At 45.2% G+C, this 26,522-nt stretch overlaps 1 protein-coding gene across 3 annotated transcripts in view; it reads left to right on the top strand.

The window, feature by feature from the left end:
• Gfra2 (GDNF family receptor alpha 2) overlaps window positions 1-23,190 on the top strand; it is an 89,400-nt gene extending 66,210 nt beyond the window's left edge. For all 3 annotated transcript variants that reach the window (XM_076930755.1, XM_034498642.2, XM_034498641.2), the window contains 5 exons: window positions 11,389-11,498; window positions 12,195-12,335; window positions 13,407-13,579; window positions 20,758-20,811; window positions 21,843-23,190. In XM_076930755.1, the coding sequence (XP_076786870.1) occupies window positions 11,389-11,498; window positions 12,195-12,335; window positions 13,407-13,579; window positions 20,758-20,811; window positions 21,843-21,965 (601 nt within the window). In that variant the 3' untranslated portion in view covers window positions 21,966-23,190. The remainder of the gene's footprint in view (window positions 1-11,388; window positions 11,499-12,194; window positions 12,336-13,406; window positions 13,580-20,757; window positions 20,812-21,842) is intronic.
• The last annotated feature ends 3,332 nt before the right edge of the window (window positions 23,191-26,522 follow it).

Raw genomic sequence — 26,522 nt, 5'->3', positions numbered from 1 at the left:
ACTAGTTCTGATCGATTGCTTCTGGTTAGCTGGGATCCAGTGGCTGTAACCACAACCACTTCCAGGGCATTATTTGCCATGGGCACCATCTTGGCTCACCCGGAGAAGAGATGGTGTGCACTTCAGACTGGATGATGGGAAAGGAGGAAGGTGGTACCTAGTTATTTTCTGGTTTGGCCCCAGAGGAGAATTATGTCTCCTTGGCTTGAGTATCTCTGTCATAGGGTAGAAGTGAGGGGCTGAGAAAAGTGGGAGAGTTCTGGCCTGCACAGCAGAGAAAACCTACTGGATTTGGAGCTTAGATCTGAACTTAAGTCTCCTGGCTTGGTGCTGTGCTATTCAGTGAGTTAATCTGTCTTTCTAGGCCTCCTCATCTGTAAAACACTGATAATGATGCTGATTTTGGAGCAATGTTGTCAGAGTACCATGTGGCGAGGTTAATGAAGTATGTGCTACCTATTGGTCAGGGGTATAGTGACTCTGGCATGGAGGAACAGAGCTCCTGCCCTGGTTATGGCACCCATCACATTCATCCTCATAAGAGCAAACCCTGGCAGGGTACCAGCTGAGCCAGAATCTGTTCAGACACTTCCATGTCCACATCAGATAGCCCACTGACTCCTCCTAAGGGCCACATAAGCTCAGTGCCATTGCTACCTCCATTTAGTGGGCAAGGAAAACGGCCTCATTGAATGACCTGAGTTGCTCATTCAGACCAAGCTGAGCCAAGGTTCAAACCCAGCAGATGTCTTGGGAGAGACTGGGTGCCTGACTGGATTCTTCCACAGAGGATATGGAGGACAAGAGGGAGGTTCTTGGCAGTTCCATGCTCCAAATGTTTAGCAGCCTTTCTCAGGCCATCACCAAGTCTCTCCCCAACATGGCCACTCCCAGGAACTGGGGCTGCCAGAGTGAAGAGCAGGCCTTCTTAAGACTGGGGCTTCTCTCTGTCTCTTCATCACAGGATAGAATGGGCTGAATCTGCTGATACTTTCAGAACTGAAGACATTTTCTCTAATAGAAGGCCTAGAGAAGTTATTGTTTATAATAAGGCAGGATTCCCAAGGCTTCTTTCAATTAAACTTCAAGAAATAATTAAAACTTCTAAGCAAGTTTAGTAAAAGAGAACACAAAGAATAGTGTCTTTTGAAATTTCCTTATGAGTTTCCTCAGTGTTTACTGTAACATTTTCCCTGTTTGTAACCAGGGGGCATAAACCCTGCTGACTGTTCCTTTTTAATCCCTTAACATGATTTCATATTAAAATTTTTAGATATAGACACAACTCACATCGTTGTCATTTTTGATAGTGATGCATCTTTCCTCAGTATTCAGGGCTTTCTAGGTAGCTCTTCCCTAAATAAGCTGGCCAGAGAGTCCATAGGCCAATCTGATCTGGTCAATCCTTCAGTTGAGTCTCTCTCTTTCAGATGACTCTAGGCTATGTGAAGTTACAATTAAGGCTAACAAAAAGAGTATTAAAATCTCGTTTAGGGCTGAGCCCTTAACCAGTTTTTATTATCAACATCTTGTGCAGCCAAGGGTCTTTGCATTCACCTCCGTTCTCTGCAAAGGAAGGCTTCTCTGATAAGGACACGGGTATCCATTGACTGTGGGTACACACATATTACATTTAGAAAGTGATTGGCTGCTATGTCAGTCTAGCTAAGCACCAGTAGATTCTTCCCTGGTGCCCAAGAGCTTCAGTCATAGTTTTGGATTGCAGTATTAGTGTGAATTCATATTTATTGATTTAGGGATGCTGACCTATCCCTGCATTACTGGAATGAACCCAATCAATCATGATGGGTGACGTTTTGAGGTGATCTAGAATTCTGTTTTTGAGTATTTTATTGAGAATTTTTGCAACTGTGTTTATCGGAGAGAGTATTGTGTACGTTATTGTTTATGATTGTGTCTTTGTCTGGTTTAATATTAGGGCAATACTGGCTTTATAAAAAGTGTTTGGAAGAAAAAGATTTGGAAGAGTTTTCTTCTTTTCTGCTTTGTGGAATAATTTGAGCAGCATTGGCTGGAGATCTTTTTTGGAGGTCTGGTAGAATTCTGCACTGGATTCAATTTGCTAGCATTTTATTGAGAACTTTTTGCATCTGTGTTAACAAGGGAGAAATCCTGGGGGCTTTCTGTTTGTTACTACTTCAGTTTATTGTTGGTTATAGCTCTCTTTAAACTTTATTTTAACTTGATATAATTTTGGTAGGTCGTATGCATCTAGAAATTTATTCATTTCTTTTATACTTTTCAATGTAAAAGTGGAATATATATGTATATTGTGGAATACATGTTTTTAAGATATGCCTTATGATTTTTCTTATGATTCTCATTGGTATCTGTTATGTCTCCTACTTCATCTCAATTTTGATAATTTGGGTATTCCTTTTGTCTCTTTAGTTAATTTGGCTAACGATTTGTTAGTCTTGCTTATCATTTTAAAGAGCCAGCTCTTTTCTACTCATTCTTTACACCTTTTATATAATTTATATTTCATCAATTTTTGCTCTAATCTTAATTATTTTCTCCTGTTTACTACTTGTGGATTTTGTTTATTCTTATTTTTCCAAGGTCTTACACCACACCGTTAAGTTTTATTTCACTTGAAATTGTTCAGAAGTTTTGATATAGGCAACTAGCACCATAAACTTTTCTTTTAGGATGGCCTTCATTATGTATCATAGGTTTTGGTATGTTGTGATTTCCTTTTCATTCAATTTTAGGGAAGTGTTTCTTTTCTTCTTGATATTTTTCAGCGACCCAATTATCATTTAATAGGGTCTTGTTTTAGTCTCATATGTCTATATACTTGGTGCAGTTTTTTTTTTCTCTTGATGTCTAGACATTGTGTTCAGACAGAATACAGGAAGTTATTCCAATTTTCTTATATTTGTTAAGGCTTGTTTTGTGTCCTAAATTGTGATCTGTTTTAGAGACCATTCTATGTGCCACTAAGAAAAACATGTGTTAGTTGCTGTTTTGGCGGAATATCTTAAAGGTCTATCAGGCCCATTTGATTATGGTGTCTCTTAATGCCATGTTTATGTATTTAAATTTTGTTTGAGTGACCTGTCGATGAGATTGTGGTATCCAATTCCCCACAGTTCCTGTGCTGGGTTAATTTGTTACTTTACATCTAGTAGCCCCTATTTTTATAAAATTGGGTGCACCTGTGTTTGGGCACATATTTTTAGAATTGATATCCCCATAATGAATTGACTGTCCCCTTGGTGAGTATGCAGTGTCTTTCTTTATTTCTTGTGACCAGTTTTGTTTAGAAGTTTATTTTCTAAGGTATCAGAATAACTATGTTTGCTTCTTCTCTAGTTTTTTTGTTTTTTTTTTTTTTTTGCTTGTAGTACCCTTTTCCATTCAATAACTTTATTCCAAGTGACGTCTCCCTTGATGGTAAGGTATATTTCTTGGAGCAGGAAGAAGATAGATCTTGGGGTTTAATCCAGTTTGCTAGTCAGTATTTTTTTTTTTATTGGGGAGCTGAGACCATTAATATTCAGAGTTATGACTGAACGGCGTATATTAATTTCTGTAGTTTTGGTGACTTTGTGATGTTTCCTTAGTTTCTGTGATGAATTGTCCTGGTATTGTATATTTTTTTCTATAGTTTCTTGGATGTATTTATTTTCCTCTTCAGTCCCAAGTGTTTGTTCCAGCATCCTCTGTAGAGCTGGCTTAATGGACATAAATTCCTTTAGTTTGTTTTTATCACAGAAAGTTTTTATTTCTCCTTTACTTATAAAAGATAGCTTTACTGAGTTTAATATTCTGAGTTGGTAGTTATGATCTTTCAGAGCTCGGAATATTTCTTCCCTAGATCTTCTGGCTTTAAAAGTTTCTATGAGTAATAATCAGGTGTTATTCAAATGATCTTGTCTTTTATGTGACTTGACCTTTCTTGGAGCTTCTTTCAATGTCCTTTTGTTGTTGTTGGGTTTTTAATATATTTTAATATACATTTTAACCATCACATGTAGATAAATATTCTTTTCTGGCCCTGCCTATTTGGAGTTCTCTGGGCTTCTTATACCTGTGTGGACATATTTTCTCAAGGTTGGAAACTTTATTTTATATTTTATTGAAAATACTTTCTAAGCTTTTGACCTGGAATTCTTTTTTTTTCTACACCTATAATTAATAGATTTGGTCTTTTATGGTGTCTCACAGACCCTGCATGATCTGTTTGTGCATTAAAATTTGATTTTTCCATTTTCTTTGGTTGAATGGTTCAGTTCCTCTAATTTGTCTTTAAGCCCTGATATTCTGTCTTCCATGTGCTCCATCTGGTCTGTGAAACTATCCACTGAACTTTTCATTGCACTAGTTGAGAATTTCATTTCTAGCTTTATTTCAGGTTGACTTTTCTTTGGTATTTCTGCTTTTTCATTGACTTCTATTTTCATATTGTGAATGAGCTTCCTTATTTCATTAAGATATTTTCTTGTGTTTACTTGGATTACATTCAGTTTATTCCTGTTTTGAGTTCATTCAACTGTTTGTATGTGAATGAATTTCCTTATTTCATTAAGATATTTTCTTGTGTTTATTTGGATTATATTCAGTTTATTTCTGTTTTGAGTTCATTCAACTGTTTGTACTCTCTTTAAATCCTCTGACCTCTTTGAAGTTATTTATAATTGTTCTTTTGAATTCTGTGTCTTTAATTTCATCTAAATAATTCTCCTTGTGGATCATGACTATCGGACTGTGTTTTATTGTTTTTTTTTTTTTTTTTTTTAATTTCATTTTACTGCTTGTGTTTTTCTGATGAGACCTGGACATCTGAGGTTAGGTTGTTCAATATGTCTTGCTAAGTGTTTTCTGCCCAAAAAGCTGGAGCCTGGGCGTGGGCAGAGGACTGGGGAACTTGGAGGAGACTAGGCAGAGAAGAGGCAGGTAATAAGATGGGGGCTTCACTGGTCTGTACCAGTACTACCCCACTGGTCAGTTGGGGTAGTACTTGCCATCTGGATCTGTGTCAGGCCAGTTAGTGTTGGTTCAGTTGCAGAGTACGCTAAGCAGGTGCTGGCAGTTGTACACAGTTGCAGGGTGTGGGGAGCTGTTTGTCTGAGTTCCTGTGGGCCTGTATCTTTTGTAGTAGTTTTGTTGGAGGAGGTTTCTTGGATAGGGGAGGGGTGGAGCTGCCTTAGATCATCCTTAAGCTGGGCTGTATTTGAATATTGGGTTGGAGAGTGCTTCTGAGGAAAAGTTGCAGATGTCTGGGGTTGAGGTGTTGCCAGTCTCGTGTGCCAGGTTGGGCTATGTGTGGTATTTTGCCAGGTGTGGGCTCCCAGGGCAGGTTTTTAAAATTTATTAATTAATATAACTTTTAATGTGTGTCTCTGGGGGGAGGGTGGCACGTGTTTGGGGGTGGTTGTGGGTGGAGCACATGTGTTTGGGATGGCTGGAGTGGAGCACATGTGTTTGGGGGTGGCAGTGGGCAGAGCACGTGTGTACATGTGGAAGTCAGAGCATGAGCTCAGGTGTCATTCTCAGGGATGCTGTTCCCTTCACCTGAGAAAGGGTTTCTCATTGGCCTGGAACTCCCCTATTAGGCTTGGCTGTCCAGTGAGCTCTAGGAATTCTCCTGCCTCTGTCTCCTCAGCCCTAGAATTACAAGCAGGTGACATCATGCCTAGTTTGTGTGTGTGTGTGTGTGTGCTGGGGATTGAAAGCAGGTCCTCCTTTGTGAGACAAGCACTTTGTCCACCGAGCCATCTCTGTGGGCTTCTGTGTAACCTTTTCATAGTGTGCTTTTTTTTTTTTTCTGATTGTTTCAAGCCTGGCTAGAGAAAGCCTTTTAATATCAGAGAGTGAAGTTAAGTAGTAGTCTTAGTAGTCTTTTTTTGTTTTTGTTTTTGTTTTTTGTTTGTTTGTTTGTTTGTTTGTTTGTTTTTCGAGACAGGGTTTCTCTGTGTAGCCCTGGCTGTCCTGGAACTAACACTGTAGACCAGGCTGTCCTCGAACTCAGAAATCCGCCTGCCTCTGCCTCCCAAGTGCTGGGATTAAAGGTGTGCACCACCACTGCCCAGCAATAGTCATTTTTTTTTATTTTAACTATCAGAGACCCAGCTAGGTTAAAAATAAATGATTGATTGGTTTATAAAATAAAACAGAGAAGTGATAGTGTATCACAGAGAGCAAGGGAGGAAACCGTTCCCCTTCTTTCTCTCTCCTTTCTCCTCTCTCTATCCCCCCCCCTTTCCATCTCCCTCTCCTCCTCCCTTTTTAAATTCAGATTGCTATGTAAGTGTTCTTAATGTGACCTCAAGGACAACTGTGGACCTGGTATGTCTGTGCTCAAGTCTGGATAACCAGGAAGCAAATGATGTTCTTTCTTGTCTGTTCCATTAGGAGAAGCTTAGTCAGGGGCCCTTTTTGGACCATAATGGCCAAGAGAAAGGCTTTTCCACTGGATCCAGTCTGGGCCAGGCATCTCCAGGTTCCGGAAGATGTTGTGTATACAGTCTCTCCTGAGCTGTCTTCTCTTCCTAGGAACACTTCACTATTCCATGAAATGTTCCAGTGAGGTGTCCTTGACAGTTACCAGTGCTAGTGATGGTAGCATTCTGACCAGCAGACCCCTGGCCATGGCTTACAACTACAAACTGGGACTCGTTGGCTTCCATTCTAGTCACATAGGAGCTACAGCTTGATAGCTGAAAGAATTGCAAACCAGACGCCTTGCATAGGACAGCATTGGAACAGTCTGGGTATCTGACTGAGAAATTCACCTCCTGGGTCAGTTTCTCTGCGATACTCAGACAAAATACCTGATAGAAGTAGCTGATGTGAAGAAAGCTTCATTTTCACTCATGAATTGTGAGGGTCTCTGCCTGTCTATCATGGCAGGAAGGGCGTGGCAGAATTTGTAGGGTGACTGCATGTGGTAGGGGCTTCTTATATCACTGATGGGCAGGAAGCAGAGGGTGGCCAAAATTAGGGACTAGGCTAAAAGCTTCAAAGTTCCACTCTTAATTGGCTGCTGGGTCCCATGTCCTAAGGCTTCCCAGCCCTTTTAGATAGCACCAGTAGCTGGAGAACATGCATTCAACACACAGGCCTGTGGGTATCCTTCAGATCCCAATGTAGCCCTCCTAAGCAGACTTGTAAAGGTGTGATAGCCTAGGCCAAGACAGAATGTCACTAATAAAGGATCTGTGTCCTTTCTGTTGGATAACACTACATACAAAGCAATCCTAAGGGCATGTCCCTATAACTGTGTACTGTGTGTTTCTTTGGATGCAGGAGTGTGCGTATATTTGAGTGTGTGTGTGTGTGTGTGTGTGTGTGTGTGTGTGCACGTATATACATGTGTATAGAAGCACGCATATTCTACATGCAACCACAATCCTCCTAGAGTTTTCTTTCTTCCATGTATGGGGCATAAAGCAGGAATATGTAAAGCTGAGGCCAGAAGCCAGGATCTGAAAGGCACCACAAGCCCACCTCTGCAGCCTGTGCAAATCGCCACACTTCAGACTCAACCTGCCATTCCAGCATCTGGAGGCCTGGTAGTGAGATTCCCAGTTCTGCTGCTGCAATTTTAGGCAGGGTATATTTGGGGCGGAGCCTAGAGAATTTGCATGCCTGGCAGTTTCTGGCCAATGACAGTGTTGGCAGTCTGTTTACTACATTTTGAGGATTACTTTGAGAAGTGTGCTATGGGGGTTGCTTTCTGCATCCCAGCACTTTCTCCTTTGGCCAGGGTACCTGTGATAACAGATTAAAAAGATAGGATGCCCAGTAAAATCTAAATTCCAGATTCAGAAAACTTTTTTTTTTTAGTATAAGTGTGTCTGAGATGTAAAATAATAATAATGATGATGATAATAATAATAATAACAACATTCATCTGAAATTCAAATGAAATGAGCATACTGCAACTAATATGGCCACCTTTTCATCAAATTAGGGTCAAGTGTCTCTCTCCTGCTGCTTCCATGTGATTGAATAGGCCACAGCTGTTGATGAACCAGGCTCAAAGAGGGCTTGTGATTTTAGGACAATCCACCTGCTCCCTTGAGCTCAGCTGAGAGGAATTTAGTTTGGTGCATTTCGGCTCTCTTGCTGGCTCTCTGCTCTTTTCTCTCTGTTCATCTGCCTGCTTTCTTCTCTCAATGATTTCTCTACATGATCTCTTTTCTGGGGGGGGGGGTTGTCTTGCTTCTGTGAAGTGGGGGACTGATCTGGTAAAGATGAGCTCTTGGCAATAGAAACAGAGACCAAGAGACTGGTGACATCCCAGGGTATGGGGGATGAGTGACATTTTGCCTAGAGGAGGTGGCGATCACCAGCTGGCACTCCACATAGAATGGTTTGGGCTGGAGTGCTCCTGTGGTTGGTTCTCATCGTGCTGGAGTCGGAGTATGTAAAGGGCCTGAAGGAAACTGACTCCACTTGGTCTCTTGTTCTGGCAGAGGAAGCTCGATGCTGTGGGTTTATCACAGATTGAGAGGCAGAGAGAAACTTGAGCAATCAAAGGCCTCCTGGAGACTTGGACTTGGCAACCTCCTAAATGGCCCCATTTGTCCCCTTTGCTTGCCAAGCTGCCTTGATGCTGAGAGTGGCGAAGATGACAGCAGAAGGCCTAGCTGCTTCCCTCCCTTCCTGTCCCCTCACCAACCGGCAGTCCAAATCCACGTCCTTTACTCTGAACAGTGTCACGTCTGAGGTTCCTGGCACTAACCACCAGACTTCTTTGAGGGCAGTAGGCTGGAGCCAAACCAGATTGAGATGCTGTTTTTCCTCTACATTACTCTGGGGCCTGGCTGGAGGGTGGGCTCTGTGCACAGTTCTTAGTTTTCAGAGGCTCTGCCTTTTCCCCTGTGTTCATCGTGGCATGGGAAGGATCAATGGTTTCAGGAGGGTGGAGTCTTCCTGGGTTCCAGCAAGCTGCCTCTGGAGCCCTCCCTTCCTGTGACATGCTCACATTGCCCACACAGGATAAAGTGGTGTGTTTCGGTTCTCTGTGTGTCATGAATAGTTATTTCCTGTTTGCACTTACCAGTTAGAGTGCTGAGGGAGGAGGCAGCAAAGATGATGATTTCTATCTATGTTGGGAACTGCTTTGTCCAGTATCTCTCACCGCGTTACTGAAGCTCTGGGCAAGCATAGCTTTCTATTTAAGTAGGGACACTGAGTACCAGAGATGTAGCCAGCGAGCCCCAGGTCACACAATAGAACAAGGGCTTGAGCACTATCATGTGGCAGATGGCTCTCCCAGCAGCTGGAATGGCATCCTTCTTGTCAGCTCAGGAGCCCCTCTGGCCACAATTCTTGGAGGGGTCTGTACTCTTTCACCTTCTGTTCTCTGGCTTGCATTCTCAACCCCACTTCTCCTGTAGGGCCTGGTTGATCTCTCGTTTGCTAGTGACATGTCCTAGATCTCTCAAACGACATTTTTCATTTCCTCCCATTTATGTTTCCCTCCTTCTCCAGCCTCTGAGTTGGTGATTTTCAGAGACTCATTGCACTTTGAAAACAGACAAAAGATATGCAGGGTTCCTAGCATCATTGTGTGATCTTGGAGCCAAACTTGTTAGAGAGGAGAAGGCTACTCTGGATGCTGGTGGCGATGGGAGCAGTTCAGGAGGCTTCCTACAGGTACAGGTCCAGCTGGATCCCTCAGCTCAGTTTTGGGCATATTTGCAAGGAACTGAGAAGATAGTACCATTTCACCAAAGCCCTGTGCCCTAATCAGTGGAGTGGGAGGCATGCTGCCTTGAACATGTCATTGGGGCTTTCTTCTAATTCCATATTGACATTCTTACCATTTCCATCTTGACTCTGTCAGTCACATGTCAGGGGATATGCTCCAAGTTGGAGCAAAGATGAGGGATAGCTACCATCCATATTAACAGGGTTTGGGAGAATATGGATGAAAAAAGAAATAAAGTCACCTTGTTAGCAATGGATGTTCTTATCGAGGAGACCAAACAAAGCAATGACAGAAAGTCTCTGTGCTGTTAAGTTGCCTGGTCTAGACTTTCTGTGTAGTTGCATTGAGAAAAAGGACAAATCCACATGACCATGTGAATATACCTGTGTCGAAGGTTTGTGGCTTTGGCGATGCAGGAAGTAGGAGATAGGTTCTGTACATGCCCACGCGGAATTGAAATGGACACTTGCATTTCAGTTAGAGGGTGTGTTTAAGCAACCCATAGAAAAGATATCTAAACAACTTCCTACAGAAGATGCTAAACAGTGGTTGCTCACAATATAGGATTCTGCAGGGTCTCCATTCTGCCTTTATCTTCTCCTATTGCTTCCTTCTGGAGGGAGATTTGGCCAAAGTGGAGTCTTTGAAAACCCTATAGTGTCTCCCAGGGATGTACCAGAGTACCAGAGACCAGGCAGCTTATGGCAGAAATAGACTCTATTACAGTTATATGAGCTAGAAGTCTGAGGTTGAAGTGTCAGTGGGACCATGCTCTTTCTCTGTGCTATCAGAGACTGAGAGGGGTTGATCAATGAGGTCACATGGGCAGGACACTCGCCTGTAGGAGGTGATGGTTGTCTTACACAGGATAAGGGGGAAGCATCCTCCTCAGTCCAGGATGATGGAAACTTCTGTGGCCAGAGCACTAGGGTGAGAGGGAGAAGGAAGGGAGCTAACCAAGGCTGTGACTTTGTGTCACACTCAGCTCTGAGGCTGGGGTTAAAGAACAGGCCTGGCTGGACCTGCTCCTGGCTGACTGAGCTGTGTATAGGTGGTTACAAAGCCATGTCACAGGTACTGATGGCAATGAGTGATGGCATGCTAGGTCTTGAAGAGAAACATTTAAAAGGTAGGCTATGCCTGGTGAGCTGGGGAGGCAGGGAGAGGGGCTGCCTGCTCAGTGACGATGCAGAAGAGTCCAGGTGACAAAGAGGAGGTGCCTCACCCTCAGGAGACTCTTCCTTCTCTCTGAGTTCTGGCTTCTTCCAGGTACAGGCTAGGGTAGGGATCAATAGATCCACTTTGAGTTGGGAAGAACAACGTTTTCCAGGATATGGCCATTCTTCAAGGTTGGAATTTTCTGATAGCAAAAACCATATAGAGAATGGTTCTTTAGTTTTGCTTTTTTTGAGACAGTCTCATGCTATGTTCCAGGCTGGCCTGGAACTCACTATGTAGCTCAGGTTGGCCTCAAACCCTCCTTCTTTAGCCTTCTAACTGCTGGTATTACAGGTACATGGCTTGGGCTTTTAAATTGCATTATGCCCAGCTCTATAGGCTTCCCTTCACTTTCTACTCCCCGCTTTGCTGGCTTCCTCAGGTTCTAGGATCTGCAGTGTGAAGCCCCAGGCAGTGTGGAGGAGGCTGGAGCAGGCTGCCAGACTAAATTGTTTCCTCCTTGGGTCTTTTCCCGACACCAGGTCCCGCCTGGCAGACTTCCACGCCAACTGTCGAGCCTCCTACCGGACAATCACCAGCTGCCCTGCGGACAACTACCAGGCATGTCTGGGCTCCTATGCTGGCATGATTGGTAAGCCCTGCTTACATTTTCTGTACTTTCAATAGTTTCCTCTCCCACCTCACACCCCCAATCTCACTGGGGTGGGGGTTGCTGCAGCCCAGCCCACGGCTGTTGGGAGACTGACAGCATAACCTTGCCTGCAACAGATTCAGACAGAATAGGGGAGAGGGAGGCTACCTCCTTATCAGGAGGGGCCCTGTGTCTTTGTTACAGGGCTTTGGAAATTAATCTACAGCCTTCTAGGTACTGGTAATGAGTCACTGTGGAGCTTCCACTAAAGAGTGGTTGATGTTTCTATTTCCCAGGCAAGAAAACTGATGCTCAAGAGAGACTGAGTTCCTTGACTAGGTTCAGTTAGTTGTCAAATGCTAGCACTGAGATCCAACCCAGGATGGGAGCCTTCAACTCCTTGGTTCTAGGAGAATCACTCTGAATGTCTGTGAGATAGAATGGAAGGAAGACTGAAGGCTGGGTGGGAGCTACTGGGATCTTTTCCCAATGACACAGAGTCTGGGTTCTCTGGGCCTCGGGCCTTTCTGTTCCTGCTGACCTCATAGTCACCAGAGGTAATTGTACTCAGAGTTAGGATTGTAAGTAGGGTATCTGCGGGTTTTTTTTTTTTTTTTTTTTTGCGTGGGGGTCAGGCGGGAAACCTTTGTCCTACTTTGCCTATATATCTTTTTTCCTTCCCTTTCACCCTCCCAGGGTTTGATATGACGCCCAACTATGTGGACTCCAGCCCCACAGGCATCGTGGTGTCTCCCTGGTGCAATTGTCGTGGCAGTGGGAACATGGAAGAAGAGTGTGAGAAGTTCCTGAAGGACTTTACAGAAAACCCATGCCTCCGTAAGTCTGAGAAAATTTTCCCATGCCTTCATGTCCCTTCTGTCCCCTACCCAGCATACATTTTTGCTACCTGGGAGGGAACCTAGAGCTGCCTGCCCTCGTCATTTTTCTTTCACTTTGTTAGGATGGCCAGTGATACCTGGGGGCTTTTGCATTGTATAGGGCTTTCTACACAGACCTGACATTTTGAGCTCTTAGAGATTTCATACTGGAACTGTTAGCGGGCTGCTCAAGTCTACCATCAGAGTTCCTTATCCCATACAGAAGGACTTTGGTTGCCTCTTCTGACATCATCAGCCAGTTTCTCTTGGGAGACTGAGTCTTCTCCTGAGGACCACGGGCACCTTCTCCATGTAGTGGCTTTCCTATTGGAATTGAGGACTTAAAAAAAAAAAAAAAAAAGGTTGTTTGACTACTGGTCTAAAGGGTGCAGGGAGAAGAGGTTTCAGTCAAATGTAGCCTGCCTTTGGTCTTCACAGCCTGATTATTCCACCTGCACATCTCCCCCCCACCCCCATCTGCCTCTCTCCTTTCTTCCTTCTGTTCATCTGTCTTTTTTTCCTTTCCTGTCTGTTCAGGAATTCAGAGATAGATCCCAGTACCTATCATTAAAGGATGTGTAGATAGATGGAGGTAAACTTAGGAGTCACCTGTGACCCCAGCACAGATGGAAGTTGTAGGGTACAGTTCTCTGTGGTGTCAGAGTTCAGATACCCAAGTCCTCCTGGACAAGGAAGGACTCAAGGCTTCTCAGAGGCTGTACCTCTTAAGGACAGCTGGGTCAGCTGAAAAGGCAAAGAGCAGCTAATGTTCTACTCTGACGGTTCCAGGGTCTCCTAGAAGAACAGAGACTGAGGAGACTGCAGAGCAGACAGCCCTGTCTAGCTGTCCTCTTCTATCTGAGAGATCATTTTAAGTCTGAAAGGTGCTTTAGCAAAGTCAAATTCTAATATCCTACCATTTTGTCTTCAGTTTCTGGGCCCCTTTGGGAGTGCAGTGATTAGGAATAAGTTCAACAAGGCATGATAAAGTGGGTTCTGATTTTGCTGTTTCTATCTGTCCTCTCTTCAGGGAATGCCATTCAGGCCTTCGGCAATGGCACAGATGTGAACATGTCTCCCAAAGGCCCCTCATTCCCAGCTACCCAGGCTCCTCGGGTGGAGAAGACTCCTTCACTGCCAGATGACCTCAGTGATAGCACCAGCCTGGGGACCAGTGTCATCACCACCTGCACGTCTATCCAGGTGAGGGGTGTGTCCCTAAAACTTGGGAGCTGGCTTAAGATCCAGAATACACCATGGTGTCAGACATGATATGGGGAACCACTCAACCTATGCCACTGAAGGAACATCGACGGTTCCTTGCATTTAGGAGCTCAAGGGGTAGGGAGTTAGGAAAGAACTTTCTTTACCTCTTTGTTAGTTTAGGCATTTTCTTTGCAAATATGAAAACACCTAACAGTATTGTATTAGACATACTTGGGCACAAGAGAAATATAATAGTTACTATATAGTTCCTGTCTGGTAACTATCAGCTGGTATGCTGATAATTCTCATCTTACTGAATTCACAATGAGGTGACAACATTCCTATTTAATATTCAGGGAAGTGATCCAGAGGTCTTATGTGACATACCTATGTTGACTGTTGGTGACCCGAATTTTCAAATCTTCATCTGACTTTAAGACTAATATTGTTTGTCTGTCCATCCATCCATCCATCCATGCACACATGCATGCAATGTGACTTATAGAGTCAGTACATACTAGATCTTATATGAGCTTATAGGGAAACATTGGTGAGTGAGGTTAATATTGTTTGGGTTGTATAGTGTACTGGCTAGATTTATGTCAACTTGGACACAAACTATAGTCACCTAAAAGGAAGAAACCTCTACTGAGAAAATGCTTCCACATGATCAGGATGTGGAGCGTTTTCTTAAATTAGTGATTGATGGAGGAAGGTGTAGTCCACTGTGGGTGGTACCATGCCTGGGCTGGTGGTTCTGGGTTCTATATAAAAGCAGGTTGAACAAACCATGGGAAGCAAGCTGATAGCAGTTCTCTTCCTGGCTTCTGCATCAGTTCATGCCTACATCAGGTTCCTGGCCTGTTTGAGTTCCTGTTCCTCTCCTGGCTTGATGGACTACAATATGGAAGCATAAGTCAAATAAACTCTTTGCTCCCCAACTTGCTTTTTGGTCATGCTGTTTCATCATAGTCATAGAAACTCTTAACTAAGACATACAGTCTTTATCACCTTGATGATCAAACAATGACATTCTTCACAGTAATAGCTTAGCTGCTAAAGACGTTGACCCTAAGGAGGAGAAGTTCAGTGCTGCGGCATGAGCCCTCACCCAAGACTCTTCAGTGCCTAGTAATTCCACATCTCATTATTTCTTCTTAGAAAAAATTCATTCTTTACATATTGATCAATCAATTAATTATTGTTATCTGTGACCCTGTTTGTGTATGATGTCTATACACAGGTGCACCCACCATGGCACATATGTAAAGGATTCTCTCCTTCCACCACTGTATGGGTTTCTGGTGCTTTATCTCAGGTTGCTAGGTTTGCCCCCTTACTGGCTCTGCCATCTTATGGACCCCCATTCATTGTTTGTTTGTGTTTTAGATTGCTAAAGCATCCTTACTTAGTTTTATTCCACCTAAAACATGGGCTTTCACGGGCTCTAGTCTGGGGGCTTGTCTTAATTCTGTTTTGATTCTGGGGGAGTTGATGGACAAGCTGTTTGGGAGATAATGTGAAAATGCATTGTATACTGAGGCTTGCTGCTCAAAGACAAGGATTAGGAAGCTCTGGGGCTGGGGTGGGGGTGGGAGGCTCATTAGTAGGTGGTTCTTTCAGGCACAGCCTCAGGGGTTGTCAACCTGGCACACACTAAGTCACTGAACAGGATACCAGGGACAGCCATTCTAGAAGACAAGGAAGAAAATAAGGTATGTAGAGACACCTGCACACCATCTCTCCCTAAACTCCTGCTCAGAAACGCAAGGGGGTACCTCTGAATCACTGATGAGCATTTATTTTAGGGAACCCCCTTCCTGCCTCAGCTGGGGGCTCTACTTCTCCTCATCTACACTCCTCTTCTGTCTGTCACTCTGCTAATGTGCGATATCTTTGATCTATGACTCTGGTGGTGGTCTTGATGAACTTGAGAGTTCAGTAACATGACTGTAGAAAGAGTCCCTGAATGGGGGCAGGACGCTCAGGTTAGGGTTGGGGAACCTATGTATTCCAAAATACAGCTTGGAAGAGGCAAGATTACATTTCTTATCTCCCCTCATCTATCTTTGCTTCCTTGGAGGAAATTCAAGGGACCCCTAGAGATAGCAGCCTGATGGGAACCCAAGGTGTGTCCTGGTGTTAAGCCTGCCTGGATCCTTTAACATTTTTCCCCCAAACTGGATGGTCCTAGGGTGGGCAATAACCTGTTTGTGACCTCATGGCCACTTGGTGGCTGAGCAGAGCCAGGGCCTCTGGGCCTCTAGTTGCCTTCTGCTTCCTCCCTCTCAAGTCTGCTCTGCACAAAAAGTGGATATGGGGTTGAGATGTCTTATTCTAATTGATGGCCTGCTGGATAGGGATGCAGGAATGTTACATAGCATAGGGACCCCTGAGTTGATACTTTGTCTAACATCTTTGACATAGCCTCAGGTTGTTTCTTAGAAACAACCCAATCCTGGCCCCGTTTATATGGCTCTCTGGCTCTGGAACTTTGAAAGCTTCTGATATGTTCTGAGGTGGTCCCCAGTCTCAAGATCTGTCCATATCTGAACCTAGTGTGAATGTCCTGGCCTTTTCCCCTACTCCACTGGTCTCTGGCTGGGAGGCAGGCCAGTCTTGGATAACCAAGGGCTTTGTTTCTGAATTCTGAGGCAGGAGGCTGCCCTATCACAATTATCTTGGACAATTGAATAAAGGACTAAAGGACTGTTGTAAGACCCTCACCTGATGCCTGAAGTGGGCCTTGCAGTGAGCAGCGACATTTCTGTAATTACTCATCCTATGCTCTTACTGTATAGCTTTCTTCCCCACGCCCATTAGCACTGGAGCGCAGGACTGGGGGGCCCATTAGCACATGTCTTCATCTGTTCAATAGAAACTCTAGCTCTATACTGACTCGAGATTGAGAACTTTAATCAGCCAGTACCTTGCTCCCCATAACAGTGGGATAGACAGGAGTCCCATTCAGATGAGTGATCTACTTGGGTTTAGGGTTGGAGGGCTTACTTTATGTAGCAGTGAAAGCCGGGAACTAACCAGTGAGGAAAACCTGCAGCCAGGGCTGGAGAAATTAGATGGGCATTGAGTCCATAGTTTAGAATAAACAAAGGTTTGGCAGGCAAGGGAAGAGCTGAGCTATGACTTCGGATGTTTGCATTTTGTCCCTGTGCCATAGGCAGCATTGCAGGAAGTTTGATAGTCATTCTGGCCACAAAGCCTAAAAGGATTGCCACTGGCCCTTTACTGATAAACATTTACAGACCCATGGCTTTGAGCTCGAAGAATTATAGTCTGTCAGGACAGGGAGTGCTGTGTTGGGAGGGGTGGGTCCTGTACTCATGGAATAGGCACAAAGTGGTGAACAGTGAGGTCTTGAGAAACCTTGGCCAAGGGAGTGTGTGGGATCTGCTTGGAGCCAAGATTATAGGAGTTAATCTGACAGCGGGTGGAGATCTTTGGCAAGGGAGAGATGCAGAGTCAGGGGGACCTGCTGGAGGACTTGTGTGACACTCTTTATTCACAGGCTTGAAAAGAGAGGTCGTATAAGAGAGAGAGAGAGAAGGGCTTGAGGTTGGGGGTGGGGCCTAGAACAGGAGTAAGGGTACAGGAGAGAGCTGGCTTGGTCTGCTAGCCCAGCAGACTGGCACTGGGCCTTAGTCACCAGTATCTGGGCCAAGCCAGAGAAACTCATGGGACTTCAAGACTTGGCTTTGGAGGTAGGGAGGTAGCCTGGGGTCTTCCTGGGCAAAAAGAACCTCCTTGGGAGAAATTTCTAGAAGGATGAAACTTGAAGGTGTATGACTCCTTCCCTGTGTCACTGGTGGGACCTGCTCCCCCCCTCCCCCCCAGTTTCTGGTGGCCTTCAGGAGTTAGCTTTCCCCACAAAGCCCCTTTGTCCCACCTTCATGTCATGAGGGTAGTTATTGGAAGTGCTATGTCTGCCTGTCCTAGCAACCTGCATGGGCCTGTGTCCTTTGGGATATTCAACATCCACAGGCCCTGATCCTGCCCTTTGAGAGGTTTTGAGCAGGGCCGGAGCAGGACTCAGAGCATCAGAGCAGCCTCAGTGGATAGAGCAATGGTGTGTGTGCCTGTGTGTGCCCGTGTGTGCGTGTGTGTGTGTGTGTGTGTGTGTGTGTGTGTATGATGGGCCCCCCCTCCTGGGATTAAGGCTACCCAAAGACCCTTGTGTATAAGCTTAGTTTTCTGATTTTGTATAAGCCCCTTGAGGCAGGAATGATATTCTCTTATATTTGCATATATATATGCAAATATATATATATATATATATATATATATATATATATATATATATGACACTGCATATATATATATATGCATATATATATATGCAGTGTCACAAATGTAGACATCAGAAGAAAACTTGTAAGAGTCAGTTCTCTTTCTACCATGGGGTTTGGGGGATCAAATTCAGGTTATTAGACTTTGTGGCAAGCATCCATACCTGCTGAACCATCTTGTCAGCCCTGGGGCTGAGATCCTTAAGAAGTGAAGGGAGCAGCTACAGCCAGTTAGGGAGGGAGGCAGTGAATCTGAGCCCCTGTGTTCTGGTGTTAGGTAGTAGAACTTCTATCTCTCTGCTCTTCCCCACCCATGTGCCACTTTTAGAAGAGCTAGGCTGCGACCCTCCCCGCTGCTGTTTTGTGTGACTAGAACTGGGTGGAGGGGCCTTGGGTTAGCTGTTGGAGGCTGTGGAACCACTTGCTCTCTACTGTTTCCTGTAATCAGGAGGGCAGAGGTTTTTCTAGCCTTTTGCCTCCAGCATTGTCATTGTGTGGAGAGGGTAGAGGAGTTCTTGGAGTGAGCAGGATGCCACCCTGAGGTACCCATCGCTCAGTGACTCCAGACTGCAGGCTTACTTGGGTTGCACCTGCTTACCTTAAGGCTCCTTCCCTGTCACTTGGGCACTTGGCTTGGGTTCTGCTCCTGGATACAAAACTACTTTGTTCTGCTTCATGCTCTGTGCTACAAACAGGCAACCTTTGAGATCTGTGGGGCACCCACATGTGCCTTACTTGTCTCGCCTGAATACCACAGTAGCTTTGTCAGGTGTGTACATATGGCTAGGTTATTTTATAGCTGGGGAAACTGGGCTCAGTAAGTTGGTCTTGGGCAGTGAGCAACCAAGTCTTGAGCCCAGGGCTCTGTCTGCTTGGGTTTCTGCTTCTTAGTCTGTTCCGGACCACCTTGGGCCAAGGATTTAGGTCCTGAAGTATAGAGAATGAATGGGACTAGGCAGGTAGAGAGTTCTAGAACTAGGTCTTGTAGCAGCATGGGCAGATCTGACAGATAATTCTCACTGCATGGGTGTGGCCTCCCACAGCCCTGGAATCTACAGTCCTTAAATTCTGAATGATTTTTCTCTCTGGTTGGGATAACCTGCTAGGCCCTGATCACTCTGGGGAGAAATGTAGGCTTAGTTCAGGGGCCCTAGAAAGCATGCATGTTCAAATCCTATCTCTGCATTTCTGGTAAAGCTGAGGAACAGGGTTCTGGCTTCATGCCTGGGAACATTTTTGCCTTTTCTTTGTGGCTTGATCTTGGTGTAGAATCCTGTATGGCCACCAGTGTCTAAGAGCTTGCATGGGTTACTGGAGCATCTGTGCAGTCACAGTGTTGTGACCTTACCAACTTTGGTAATTGTTCTCTCAGATTTAATTTTTCTTAAAGAAATAGACTATTTAAAAAAAATTTAAAATGTAACTCTAAAATGCAATAATGAAACAAACACAGGATGCCTTTAATTGGAATGAGATAAGGACCTTGAATCCTATGGGGATATCTGACTCTGATTTATATGGGTTCCATATTTAGTAAACATTGAAAGAGGGGAGAGGACACAGGACAGCCAGGGAAAAGGCAGGCCAGGCCTGTCACGCCTGGTAATTAAAATAGAAAGTGATGTGGGGTGCATGTGGATTCTTGGCGGCACACAGGAAGGACAGATGTGACATGGTGAGGATTGGAGTAGGGGAAGGTGCCAGGTGGGCGACTGTTCTCCCTGCAATGGCTGCCCAGAGCATGACTAGAGTGGCATTGTGCCTTGAAGAGGAGCAGCCCATCTTTGGGGATTCAAGAGCCTAGAGCCCAGGGACCGCTAAAGAGAACAGCAGTTGATGGTTTGACTGGGCCAGATCTTGTCACCTGGCGAGCCTGGTGCTGTGGTCTTAAGCAGGCTCTTCCTGGGTCTGGTTCCCTTTGCTCCTCCAGTCTGGATTATCATCACACTTTCTTGGCTTGGGTTTAAGTGACAGCTGGGGCTGCACTCCATTGACCAGATGCCCAGGATGATCAGTTGCCTATGGTATCCAAGGGATTATTGATAATTCTGGCCAGGAACAGTGACTTCTGCACAATTTCCTGGGCTGCCTAGGTGCTTCTAGTGGCCAGAGTGTCCCCACAATTGCTGTGAGAACCAAGCCTTTTGAAGCCAAAAAGATGTTCCATGTCCTCAGTTTGTTCTCTTGGGTCTCTATCGCAGTGTTGGTAACAGAGAACTGTTGATTGTGAATGCTGCCAAGTAGTTAAGTCAAGGTAGAGAATTCTGGGGCCTTACCAAACCTGCTTTTCTTCTCATCCCTCACCTCAACTGCATATTGCCCAGGTGCACACATCAGTTTGCGGGAGGAAATGACCAAGCACAGTTGCCAGATCCCTAACCTCAGTGACAGGCATCACTAATCAATCCCAGCTCTCTTCTCTACTGAACTCAGATGAGGGCTCATAACCTTTCTCACCACAGCTCTCCAACAGCAATGGCAAGTGATGAGCTGGCACCCGGCAGGCAGACATTCTTCTCTGTGGCATTTATTCATTTGCACTTGCACGCACTTAATAAAACATTTGCTGAGTTGCTGTTAGGAGCCAAACACTGCTCAGTGCAAGGCACAGGCATGCTCTCTGTCTTTGGGCAGCAGTGGGTAGTGCTCAGAGGTGTGGACCACAGAATGCTACACACTGGAGAGCAAAGTTCTCCACAGGAACCAGAATAAAAATGTGTTTCAGAGTGAGCAGGGTGCTTTGTGGTGCATGGGACCCAGTCATTTCCGTCTGGTATGGACCCTGTGCTTAAGGGTGCTGGCAGTAAATGACAACACTGGATAAAACCTGAACCCAAAACCCTGCTAACTTGTCCTTCCGTCTTTCCCTAGGAGCAAGGCCTGAAGGCTAACAACTCCAAAGAGTTAAGCATGTGCTTCACAGAGGTGAGTAGGGGCACAGGGGGGATGGGTACTTGAGGCTGGCCCAGAGGAACTGTTGTTTAGGTAAACTTTGAACTTAGAGCCCTTGGGTCAGCTGAACTTCTGACCCCACTTGGGCTGGAATGAGAACTCACTCTTCTGGGGTGGTGTGGGCGTCTCCTTGTGGCTAACAAGTAGCTACTCTTAAACTGCTTCCCCCACCCCCAGTTTCCTCTGAGACAAATGGGGTGAGTACTTGCTTGACTCTAGTTCAGTGGTGGTTACAGGACATAGAAGTAGAGAAAGACCCAGACCCTTAAAGGAGCCCTTACCCAGAGCATAGGAGTCACTCATATACCTAGGATAACAGGTGAGAAGACGGTGGTACAAGATTCTGCAGGAGGGTGAGGGAGAAGCTCTGTTGGGTGTGCAGGGTGAGGGAATTGTGGGGGAAGAGCATCCTAGCAGTCAGGAGCAGGGGGAAGGTGACCTTCTCCTTCTCTGTCAGGACCTTATGAACCCTGAAGGACATGATTATCTCTCTGGAATCTTTTTTGTTCATTTGCTGATTTTGAAATATAATCTTATCTTATGGTCCTTACTGACATTGAACTCACTTGGTACCCAAGGGTAGCCTTGAACTTATGATTTTTCTATCTCCATCTCCTGATTGCTGGGATTACAAGCTACCATGCCACCATTTTTCCTATTTTTCCCTTGGACACACACCCCTATTCCCAGTGTGTGTGTGTGTGTGTGTGTGTGTGTGTGTGTGTGTAGGGGGTGGGGGACTACCAGTCCATTTATTGAGATGACTGCCCATTGCCTTAAGGCTTAGAAGAGAAAGAACCCATCATTTGCTCCGTCCTTCCCTGGAGATACAGCTCTGACCTCAGAGTGCCAGGGAAAAGCAAGGGAGGGTCTCTGTGAGGCTAGAGAGGTAGGCTCAGAGAAGACAGGTTTCTGGTGTGTCTGTGTTTTTGTCTGAGCACAGCTCTACTGACAGGTTTCTGTTTTCTTTGTCCGTGTCTCCTCCTCTGCCTGCCATGGATCAGCTTACGACAAATATCAGCCCAGGGAGTAAAAAGGTGATCAAACTTTACTCAGGCTCCAGCAGAGCTAGACTGATGGCTGCCTTGACTGCTCTCCCGATCCTGATGCTGACGTTGGCTTTGTAGGCCTTTGGAACCCAGCACAAAAGTTCTTCAAGCAACCCAGATACGAACTCCCGCCTGACAAAATGGAAACACACACACACACACACACACACACACACACACACACACACTCCCCTTACAAATACACTTTTTTTCCTACATTATCTCTGAACCTGTCTCCTCCCAAGTTTCTTCTCTGGAGAAGTTTTTCTAAACCAAACAGACAAGCAGGCGGGCAGTCAGAAGCCTGCCCAGGGGTCCCTTACAAGGGACATCCAGCACCAACGGGGGCTCAAGGTTCTTGAGAGACTCTTTTTCTCTTTACTGGTGTTTTCTCTCTGGACCAGATGAGACCCTGCTGTGGAAGGGACTTTTCTGTGCTTGGTATGGACTAGGGAAAGGACACTTGCAGCTGCCTATTCTGGGGACCTGCCCAAGGGTTCACAGAGAGTCTCTGTCAGCAAGGAAGCAGGGCTGGCCACAAGGACCTTGTCACCTCTTCCTCTTGGCTTCAAAGATGGAAATGGTTTGCTGCCATCCCCAGCCCTTATATGGCCTAGTGGATCTGAGTCTGGAGTAGGAACCCCCATGGCTGCTCCAGGCCGAGGTGCCTGTAGTATGGGTGGGGTTGGGAGCTGTTATGGGAGGAAGCTTCTTTGGGGAACGAGTAAGCCTTGGTTGGGCACCAGCTCCAAGATGCACCTTCCTCCTTCATGCGAGGAATCTTGAAGTCAAAGAGAAATGATCCTCTGTTGGCTTTTTTGTTTGTTTGTTTTTGAATTTTTTTGTGGGTCCATTTGGCGGGTCTCTCTTGGGGAGAAGGGCTGTTGAGTAGGGCTGGGGAGACCCCAGCTGGATGTGTGTACGGAACACTCTGGTGGGCTCCCAAGCTTGCCCCTTCGCTCTTCTCCTTGTTTCTGCTTCTCTCTCCTCATTTCTGAGACATTCATGCACTGTCTGTACATACCGATCTCCTTTCTCCACATATGTGTATATCCATATACATATATCCTGTGATTTTTTTCTTTCATTTTTTTTTAAGAAACAAAACTATGGAAATAATACCCTACAGATGAGCGAAAATGTATTATTGTAAAGTTTATTTTTTTTAATAATGTTGTCTATGATGGGAAGAAAGGTACCAGGACCCCTGAGCTCTGGTCCAGTTGGGCTGATGGGGCTGTGGCCGGGGTCTCCCGATTGCATTCACTCTTAACCAAGCTCCAATAAACGTACTAGGAAGCGAGTTGCCCTGTGCTTCACTCCTGTGTGACTTCGCCTATGCTTTGTTCTTGGCCCAGCACCACCTACTGAGTGCTTACCTGAGGGTCTTGCTGTATATATATGTGTGTTTGTGTGTGCTGGCGTGTGTGCATGTACTGGTGTGTCTGGCCCACATGTCAGGGTGTGAATGGTGGATGGAACTCACATAAGAGATTTCTTTTACTTGGTGGGTCTGAGGTCCTTGGTTATATTGAGTCTGTGGGGTCTTGTCCCCTCCTGCCTTACCCTCCCAGTCAGCACTGCTGTCTGTTGCTGGGTGATTGGAAGAGAGACAGAAGTGGGGTGGGAGAACTGAGGGAGACCCTGACATCAGTCTTAGGTTATGTGTTTATTTTGAAGCAGCCTGTCTACCTTATATATAATGGAGTGATGTCTCCTTAGGATTTCTGATCTACCTGAAGTGTGTGACTGGAACTTTAATCCTTGAATCTTACCACACAAAGATAGTTCTTAGTGTTTGGGGATTGGAGTACAGAAGAACAAGCAGGCTTCCCCCCTTCTTTTTATTCCTTTCAACCATCGTTGTCCATTTGCCACAAGGATCCTAGTTGGATACTAGGATTGTGTGTGTGTGTATGTGTGTGTTTAAAAATATAAATATATATGTGTGTATCATATATATATATATATATATATACACACACACACACACACACACACACACGCGCGCGCGCGCGCGCGCGCGCGCGCGCGCACCTGTATATGCATGAGATCAGTAGGATGGATACAGAAAGACTAGCTTATGTCTTAAGGGCTGCCCGTGATCCTGCCCTGTCACCCTACTGGGTGACATCATTTTTCAGTTTCTCAGTCCTGGTTCTGCTCAAATGGCTCTTATTGATTGTACCCATGTTAGTACCATCTATTCACAATAGTGACACTGGCATGTTATGTTCCACCTTTATCCTGGAGGAAGGACAGTGGGCCAGCCAGCCCTCTTCCCAGCCACCCTCCGCCTTACTGTGATGGCCAGTTGAGAATACATGGTTCTTGTCAACAGCAAAGACTGAAAAGGTTTACAAGGGCTATCTTGAAGGTTCTGGGAGATGGGGCCTCACAGAATTGGAAGGGGATCCAAAGAAGGCTGGAACAGAAAGCAGAGAACATTTAAAGAATGTTGGAGCCTGAACATTGAGATAGAGGACAGGACCAGGAGCAGTCAGAAGGACCCAGAGAACAATTTTAAGTTGCTTTGAGGTTATCTGGTGTCCTAGATCCCTGTGTGCTCACCTCAGCCACCAGATGTTATGACATTAGATTCCTTAGCTACTGGTTCCTGAAACTCCTCATCCAGGGAGTGTGTCTGTCAGCAAGGCTAACACAGCTCATGCTCCCTATGCCAAGACCATGGAAAATCTGAAGCCACATCTCAATGCTTCTCCAATTGCTGGGGAAACATCTGTCACAGATGGTTATACTCAGACAAGAGCCCAGATATCAGCTTTCTGTTGGCTCTTGACTCATCAGGCCTCTGTTCCTGCAGTACCAGACCAGGCTGAAGGTCTGAGGAAGCCGGCAGTGTGGGTTTGAGGAGGTCTGTGTTCATGAGCTCAATGTTTTGGACATCAGGGAGCAATATTGCTTGTTATCATTATGACCTTGTGGTAATCTTCACAACCAGATCTCTGCCTTATGTTGAAACTAATCATAGTGGAATTGTCTTAGTTCCTGAGTCCCCAAATCCTGCCTTTGCAAGGAAAAATAGAACATTTTTTCCCCAGGGATGGGCTTAAACCTGATTTTACTCTTGATTTCTAGAAATAAGCTTTGTACATGATATTCATGCTCTGATGTGTCCATAAGGGTGGTGGCCTTATGTCATCACCAGGATCCCGCTAAGACTCCCCTGATTTCTGAGATGCTCACTAAAGAGTCCTACTTCAGCTGTCCAGTGCCAAGCCTACTGATCCCTGGCAATTGCTATGCCACTTGCTATAGCTTGACTTTATTCCAAAGCTGCTTCTTTGTGTGTGTACATGTGTGCATATGCATGTATGTATCTTAGTTTCTAGCTATGGACTGCGAAATGTTCAAATAAGGCAAACTTCCCTTTGCTCTCAGAAGAGCAAAGTTCCAGGGTTGCCTCCTGGCTGGAGAAATCCTTGGTCCAGAATTTTTCAATTTGTCAAGTGGATTTAAGTCAAGCCCTACCAAGTGGGCTAGGATGCCACGGGATCAAACCACACACTCCATGTTAATACAAGTAAATGTATTCATGGGCTGTTTCCCACTCTTATGGATCTCCATCGGGGTTGGTGTTTATCTTCTCAAAATAATTAAATTTTTAGGGAAAAGTCAAAGCCATTTGGAACCAAAAGTGACAAATAAGACAGGTGATATTCTTTGTGGTAGGTTTAAGTAGTGAAAAGCTACCTCTGGTCACTTATGGGAAATCTTGTCATCTCGCTCACCTTGGTAGCCTCACCTACAAAGTTCTATTAGACAAGCACTCGGTTGTACTTCTCAACTCTAAATGAGCCCTGAAAGAGAGAAAGGCACAGCAATGGGAAGCTATGGAAAAGCCAGCTCTCAGGCTGGCTTTAAGCAACCAGTTTTCTGACCATTGTGTCTACCACTCCTTAGACACACGTCCAATATTCTGGACAAGGACTGCATATCAAGTTTACTGAAGAATGGCTTAAGTTGTTTTTTCTGAGACAGGGTTTCTCTGTGTAGCCCCGGCTGTGCTGGAATTTACTTTGTAGACCAGGTTGGCCTCCAATTTGGAGATCTACTTCCCTCTACCTCCCAAGTGCTGGAATAAAGGAGTGTGCCACCACCACCCAGTGGCTTGAAAACTTTAAATGTTGATCTGAAACGCAGTCACACTGCATGGAGCATCTCCTACATTAAAACAAATAAATACACGGAAAGAGCCTTGCGATCTTCTTAAAGATATTAGCAAGGGGCGATGTGCATTAGAGAGATGGCTCACTGGTATAATGACAGCCATGCATGCATAAGAGCCTGGGTTTGGATCCCCAGCACCCACATTAACTGTTCGTGATGGTGCAAAGCAGTAACAAAGTGTTGAGGTTGAGAAGACTGGTGGATCCCTAGGGCTTGCTGGCTGGTTTGGTCAATTGGTGAGTACTGAGGGTAGTGAAAGACTCTGTTTTAAAAGAGAAGATGGAAAGTGATCAAGGAAGATACCACACTGACCTATGGCCTCCACACACATGCATACACATGTGCATGTACACAGCACACATATGAACACACACACATACTACCCACACATATACATAACAAAACACAAGCTGTGCAGAGCATCAACTCAAGAGAAGTCGTTCA

This window comes from Arvicanthis niloticus, chromosome 3, assembly GCF_011762505.2.
Source record: "Arvicanthis niloticus isolate mArvNil1 chromosome 3, mArvNil1.pat.X, whole genome shotgun sequence".
NCBI lineage: Eukaryota > Metazoa > Chordata > Mammalia > Rodentia > Muridae > Arvicanthis > Arvicanthis niloticus.
Note: the sequence above shows the minus strand (reverse complement) of the source record. Positions and strands in the feature narration are given on the sequence as shown.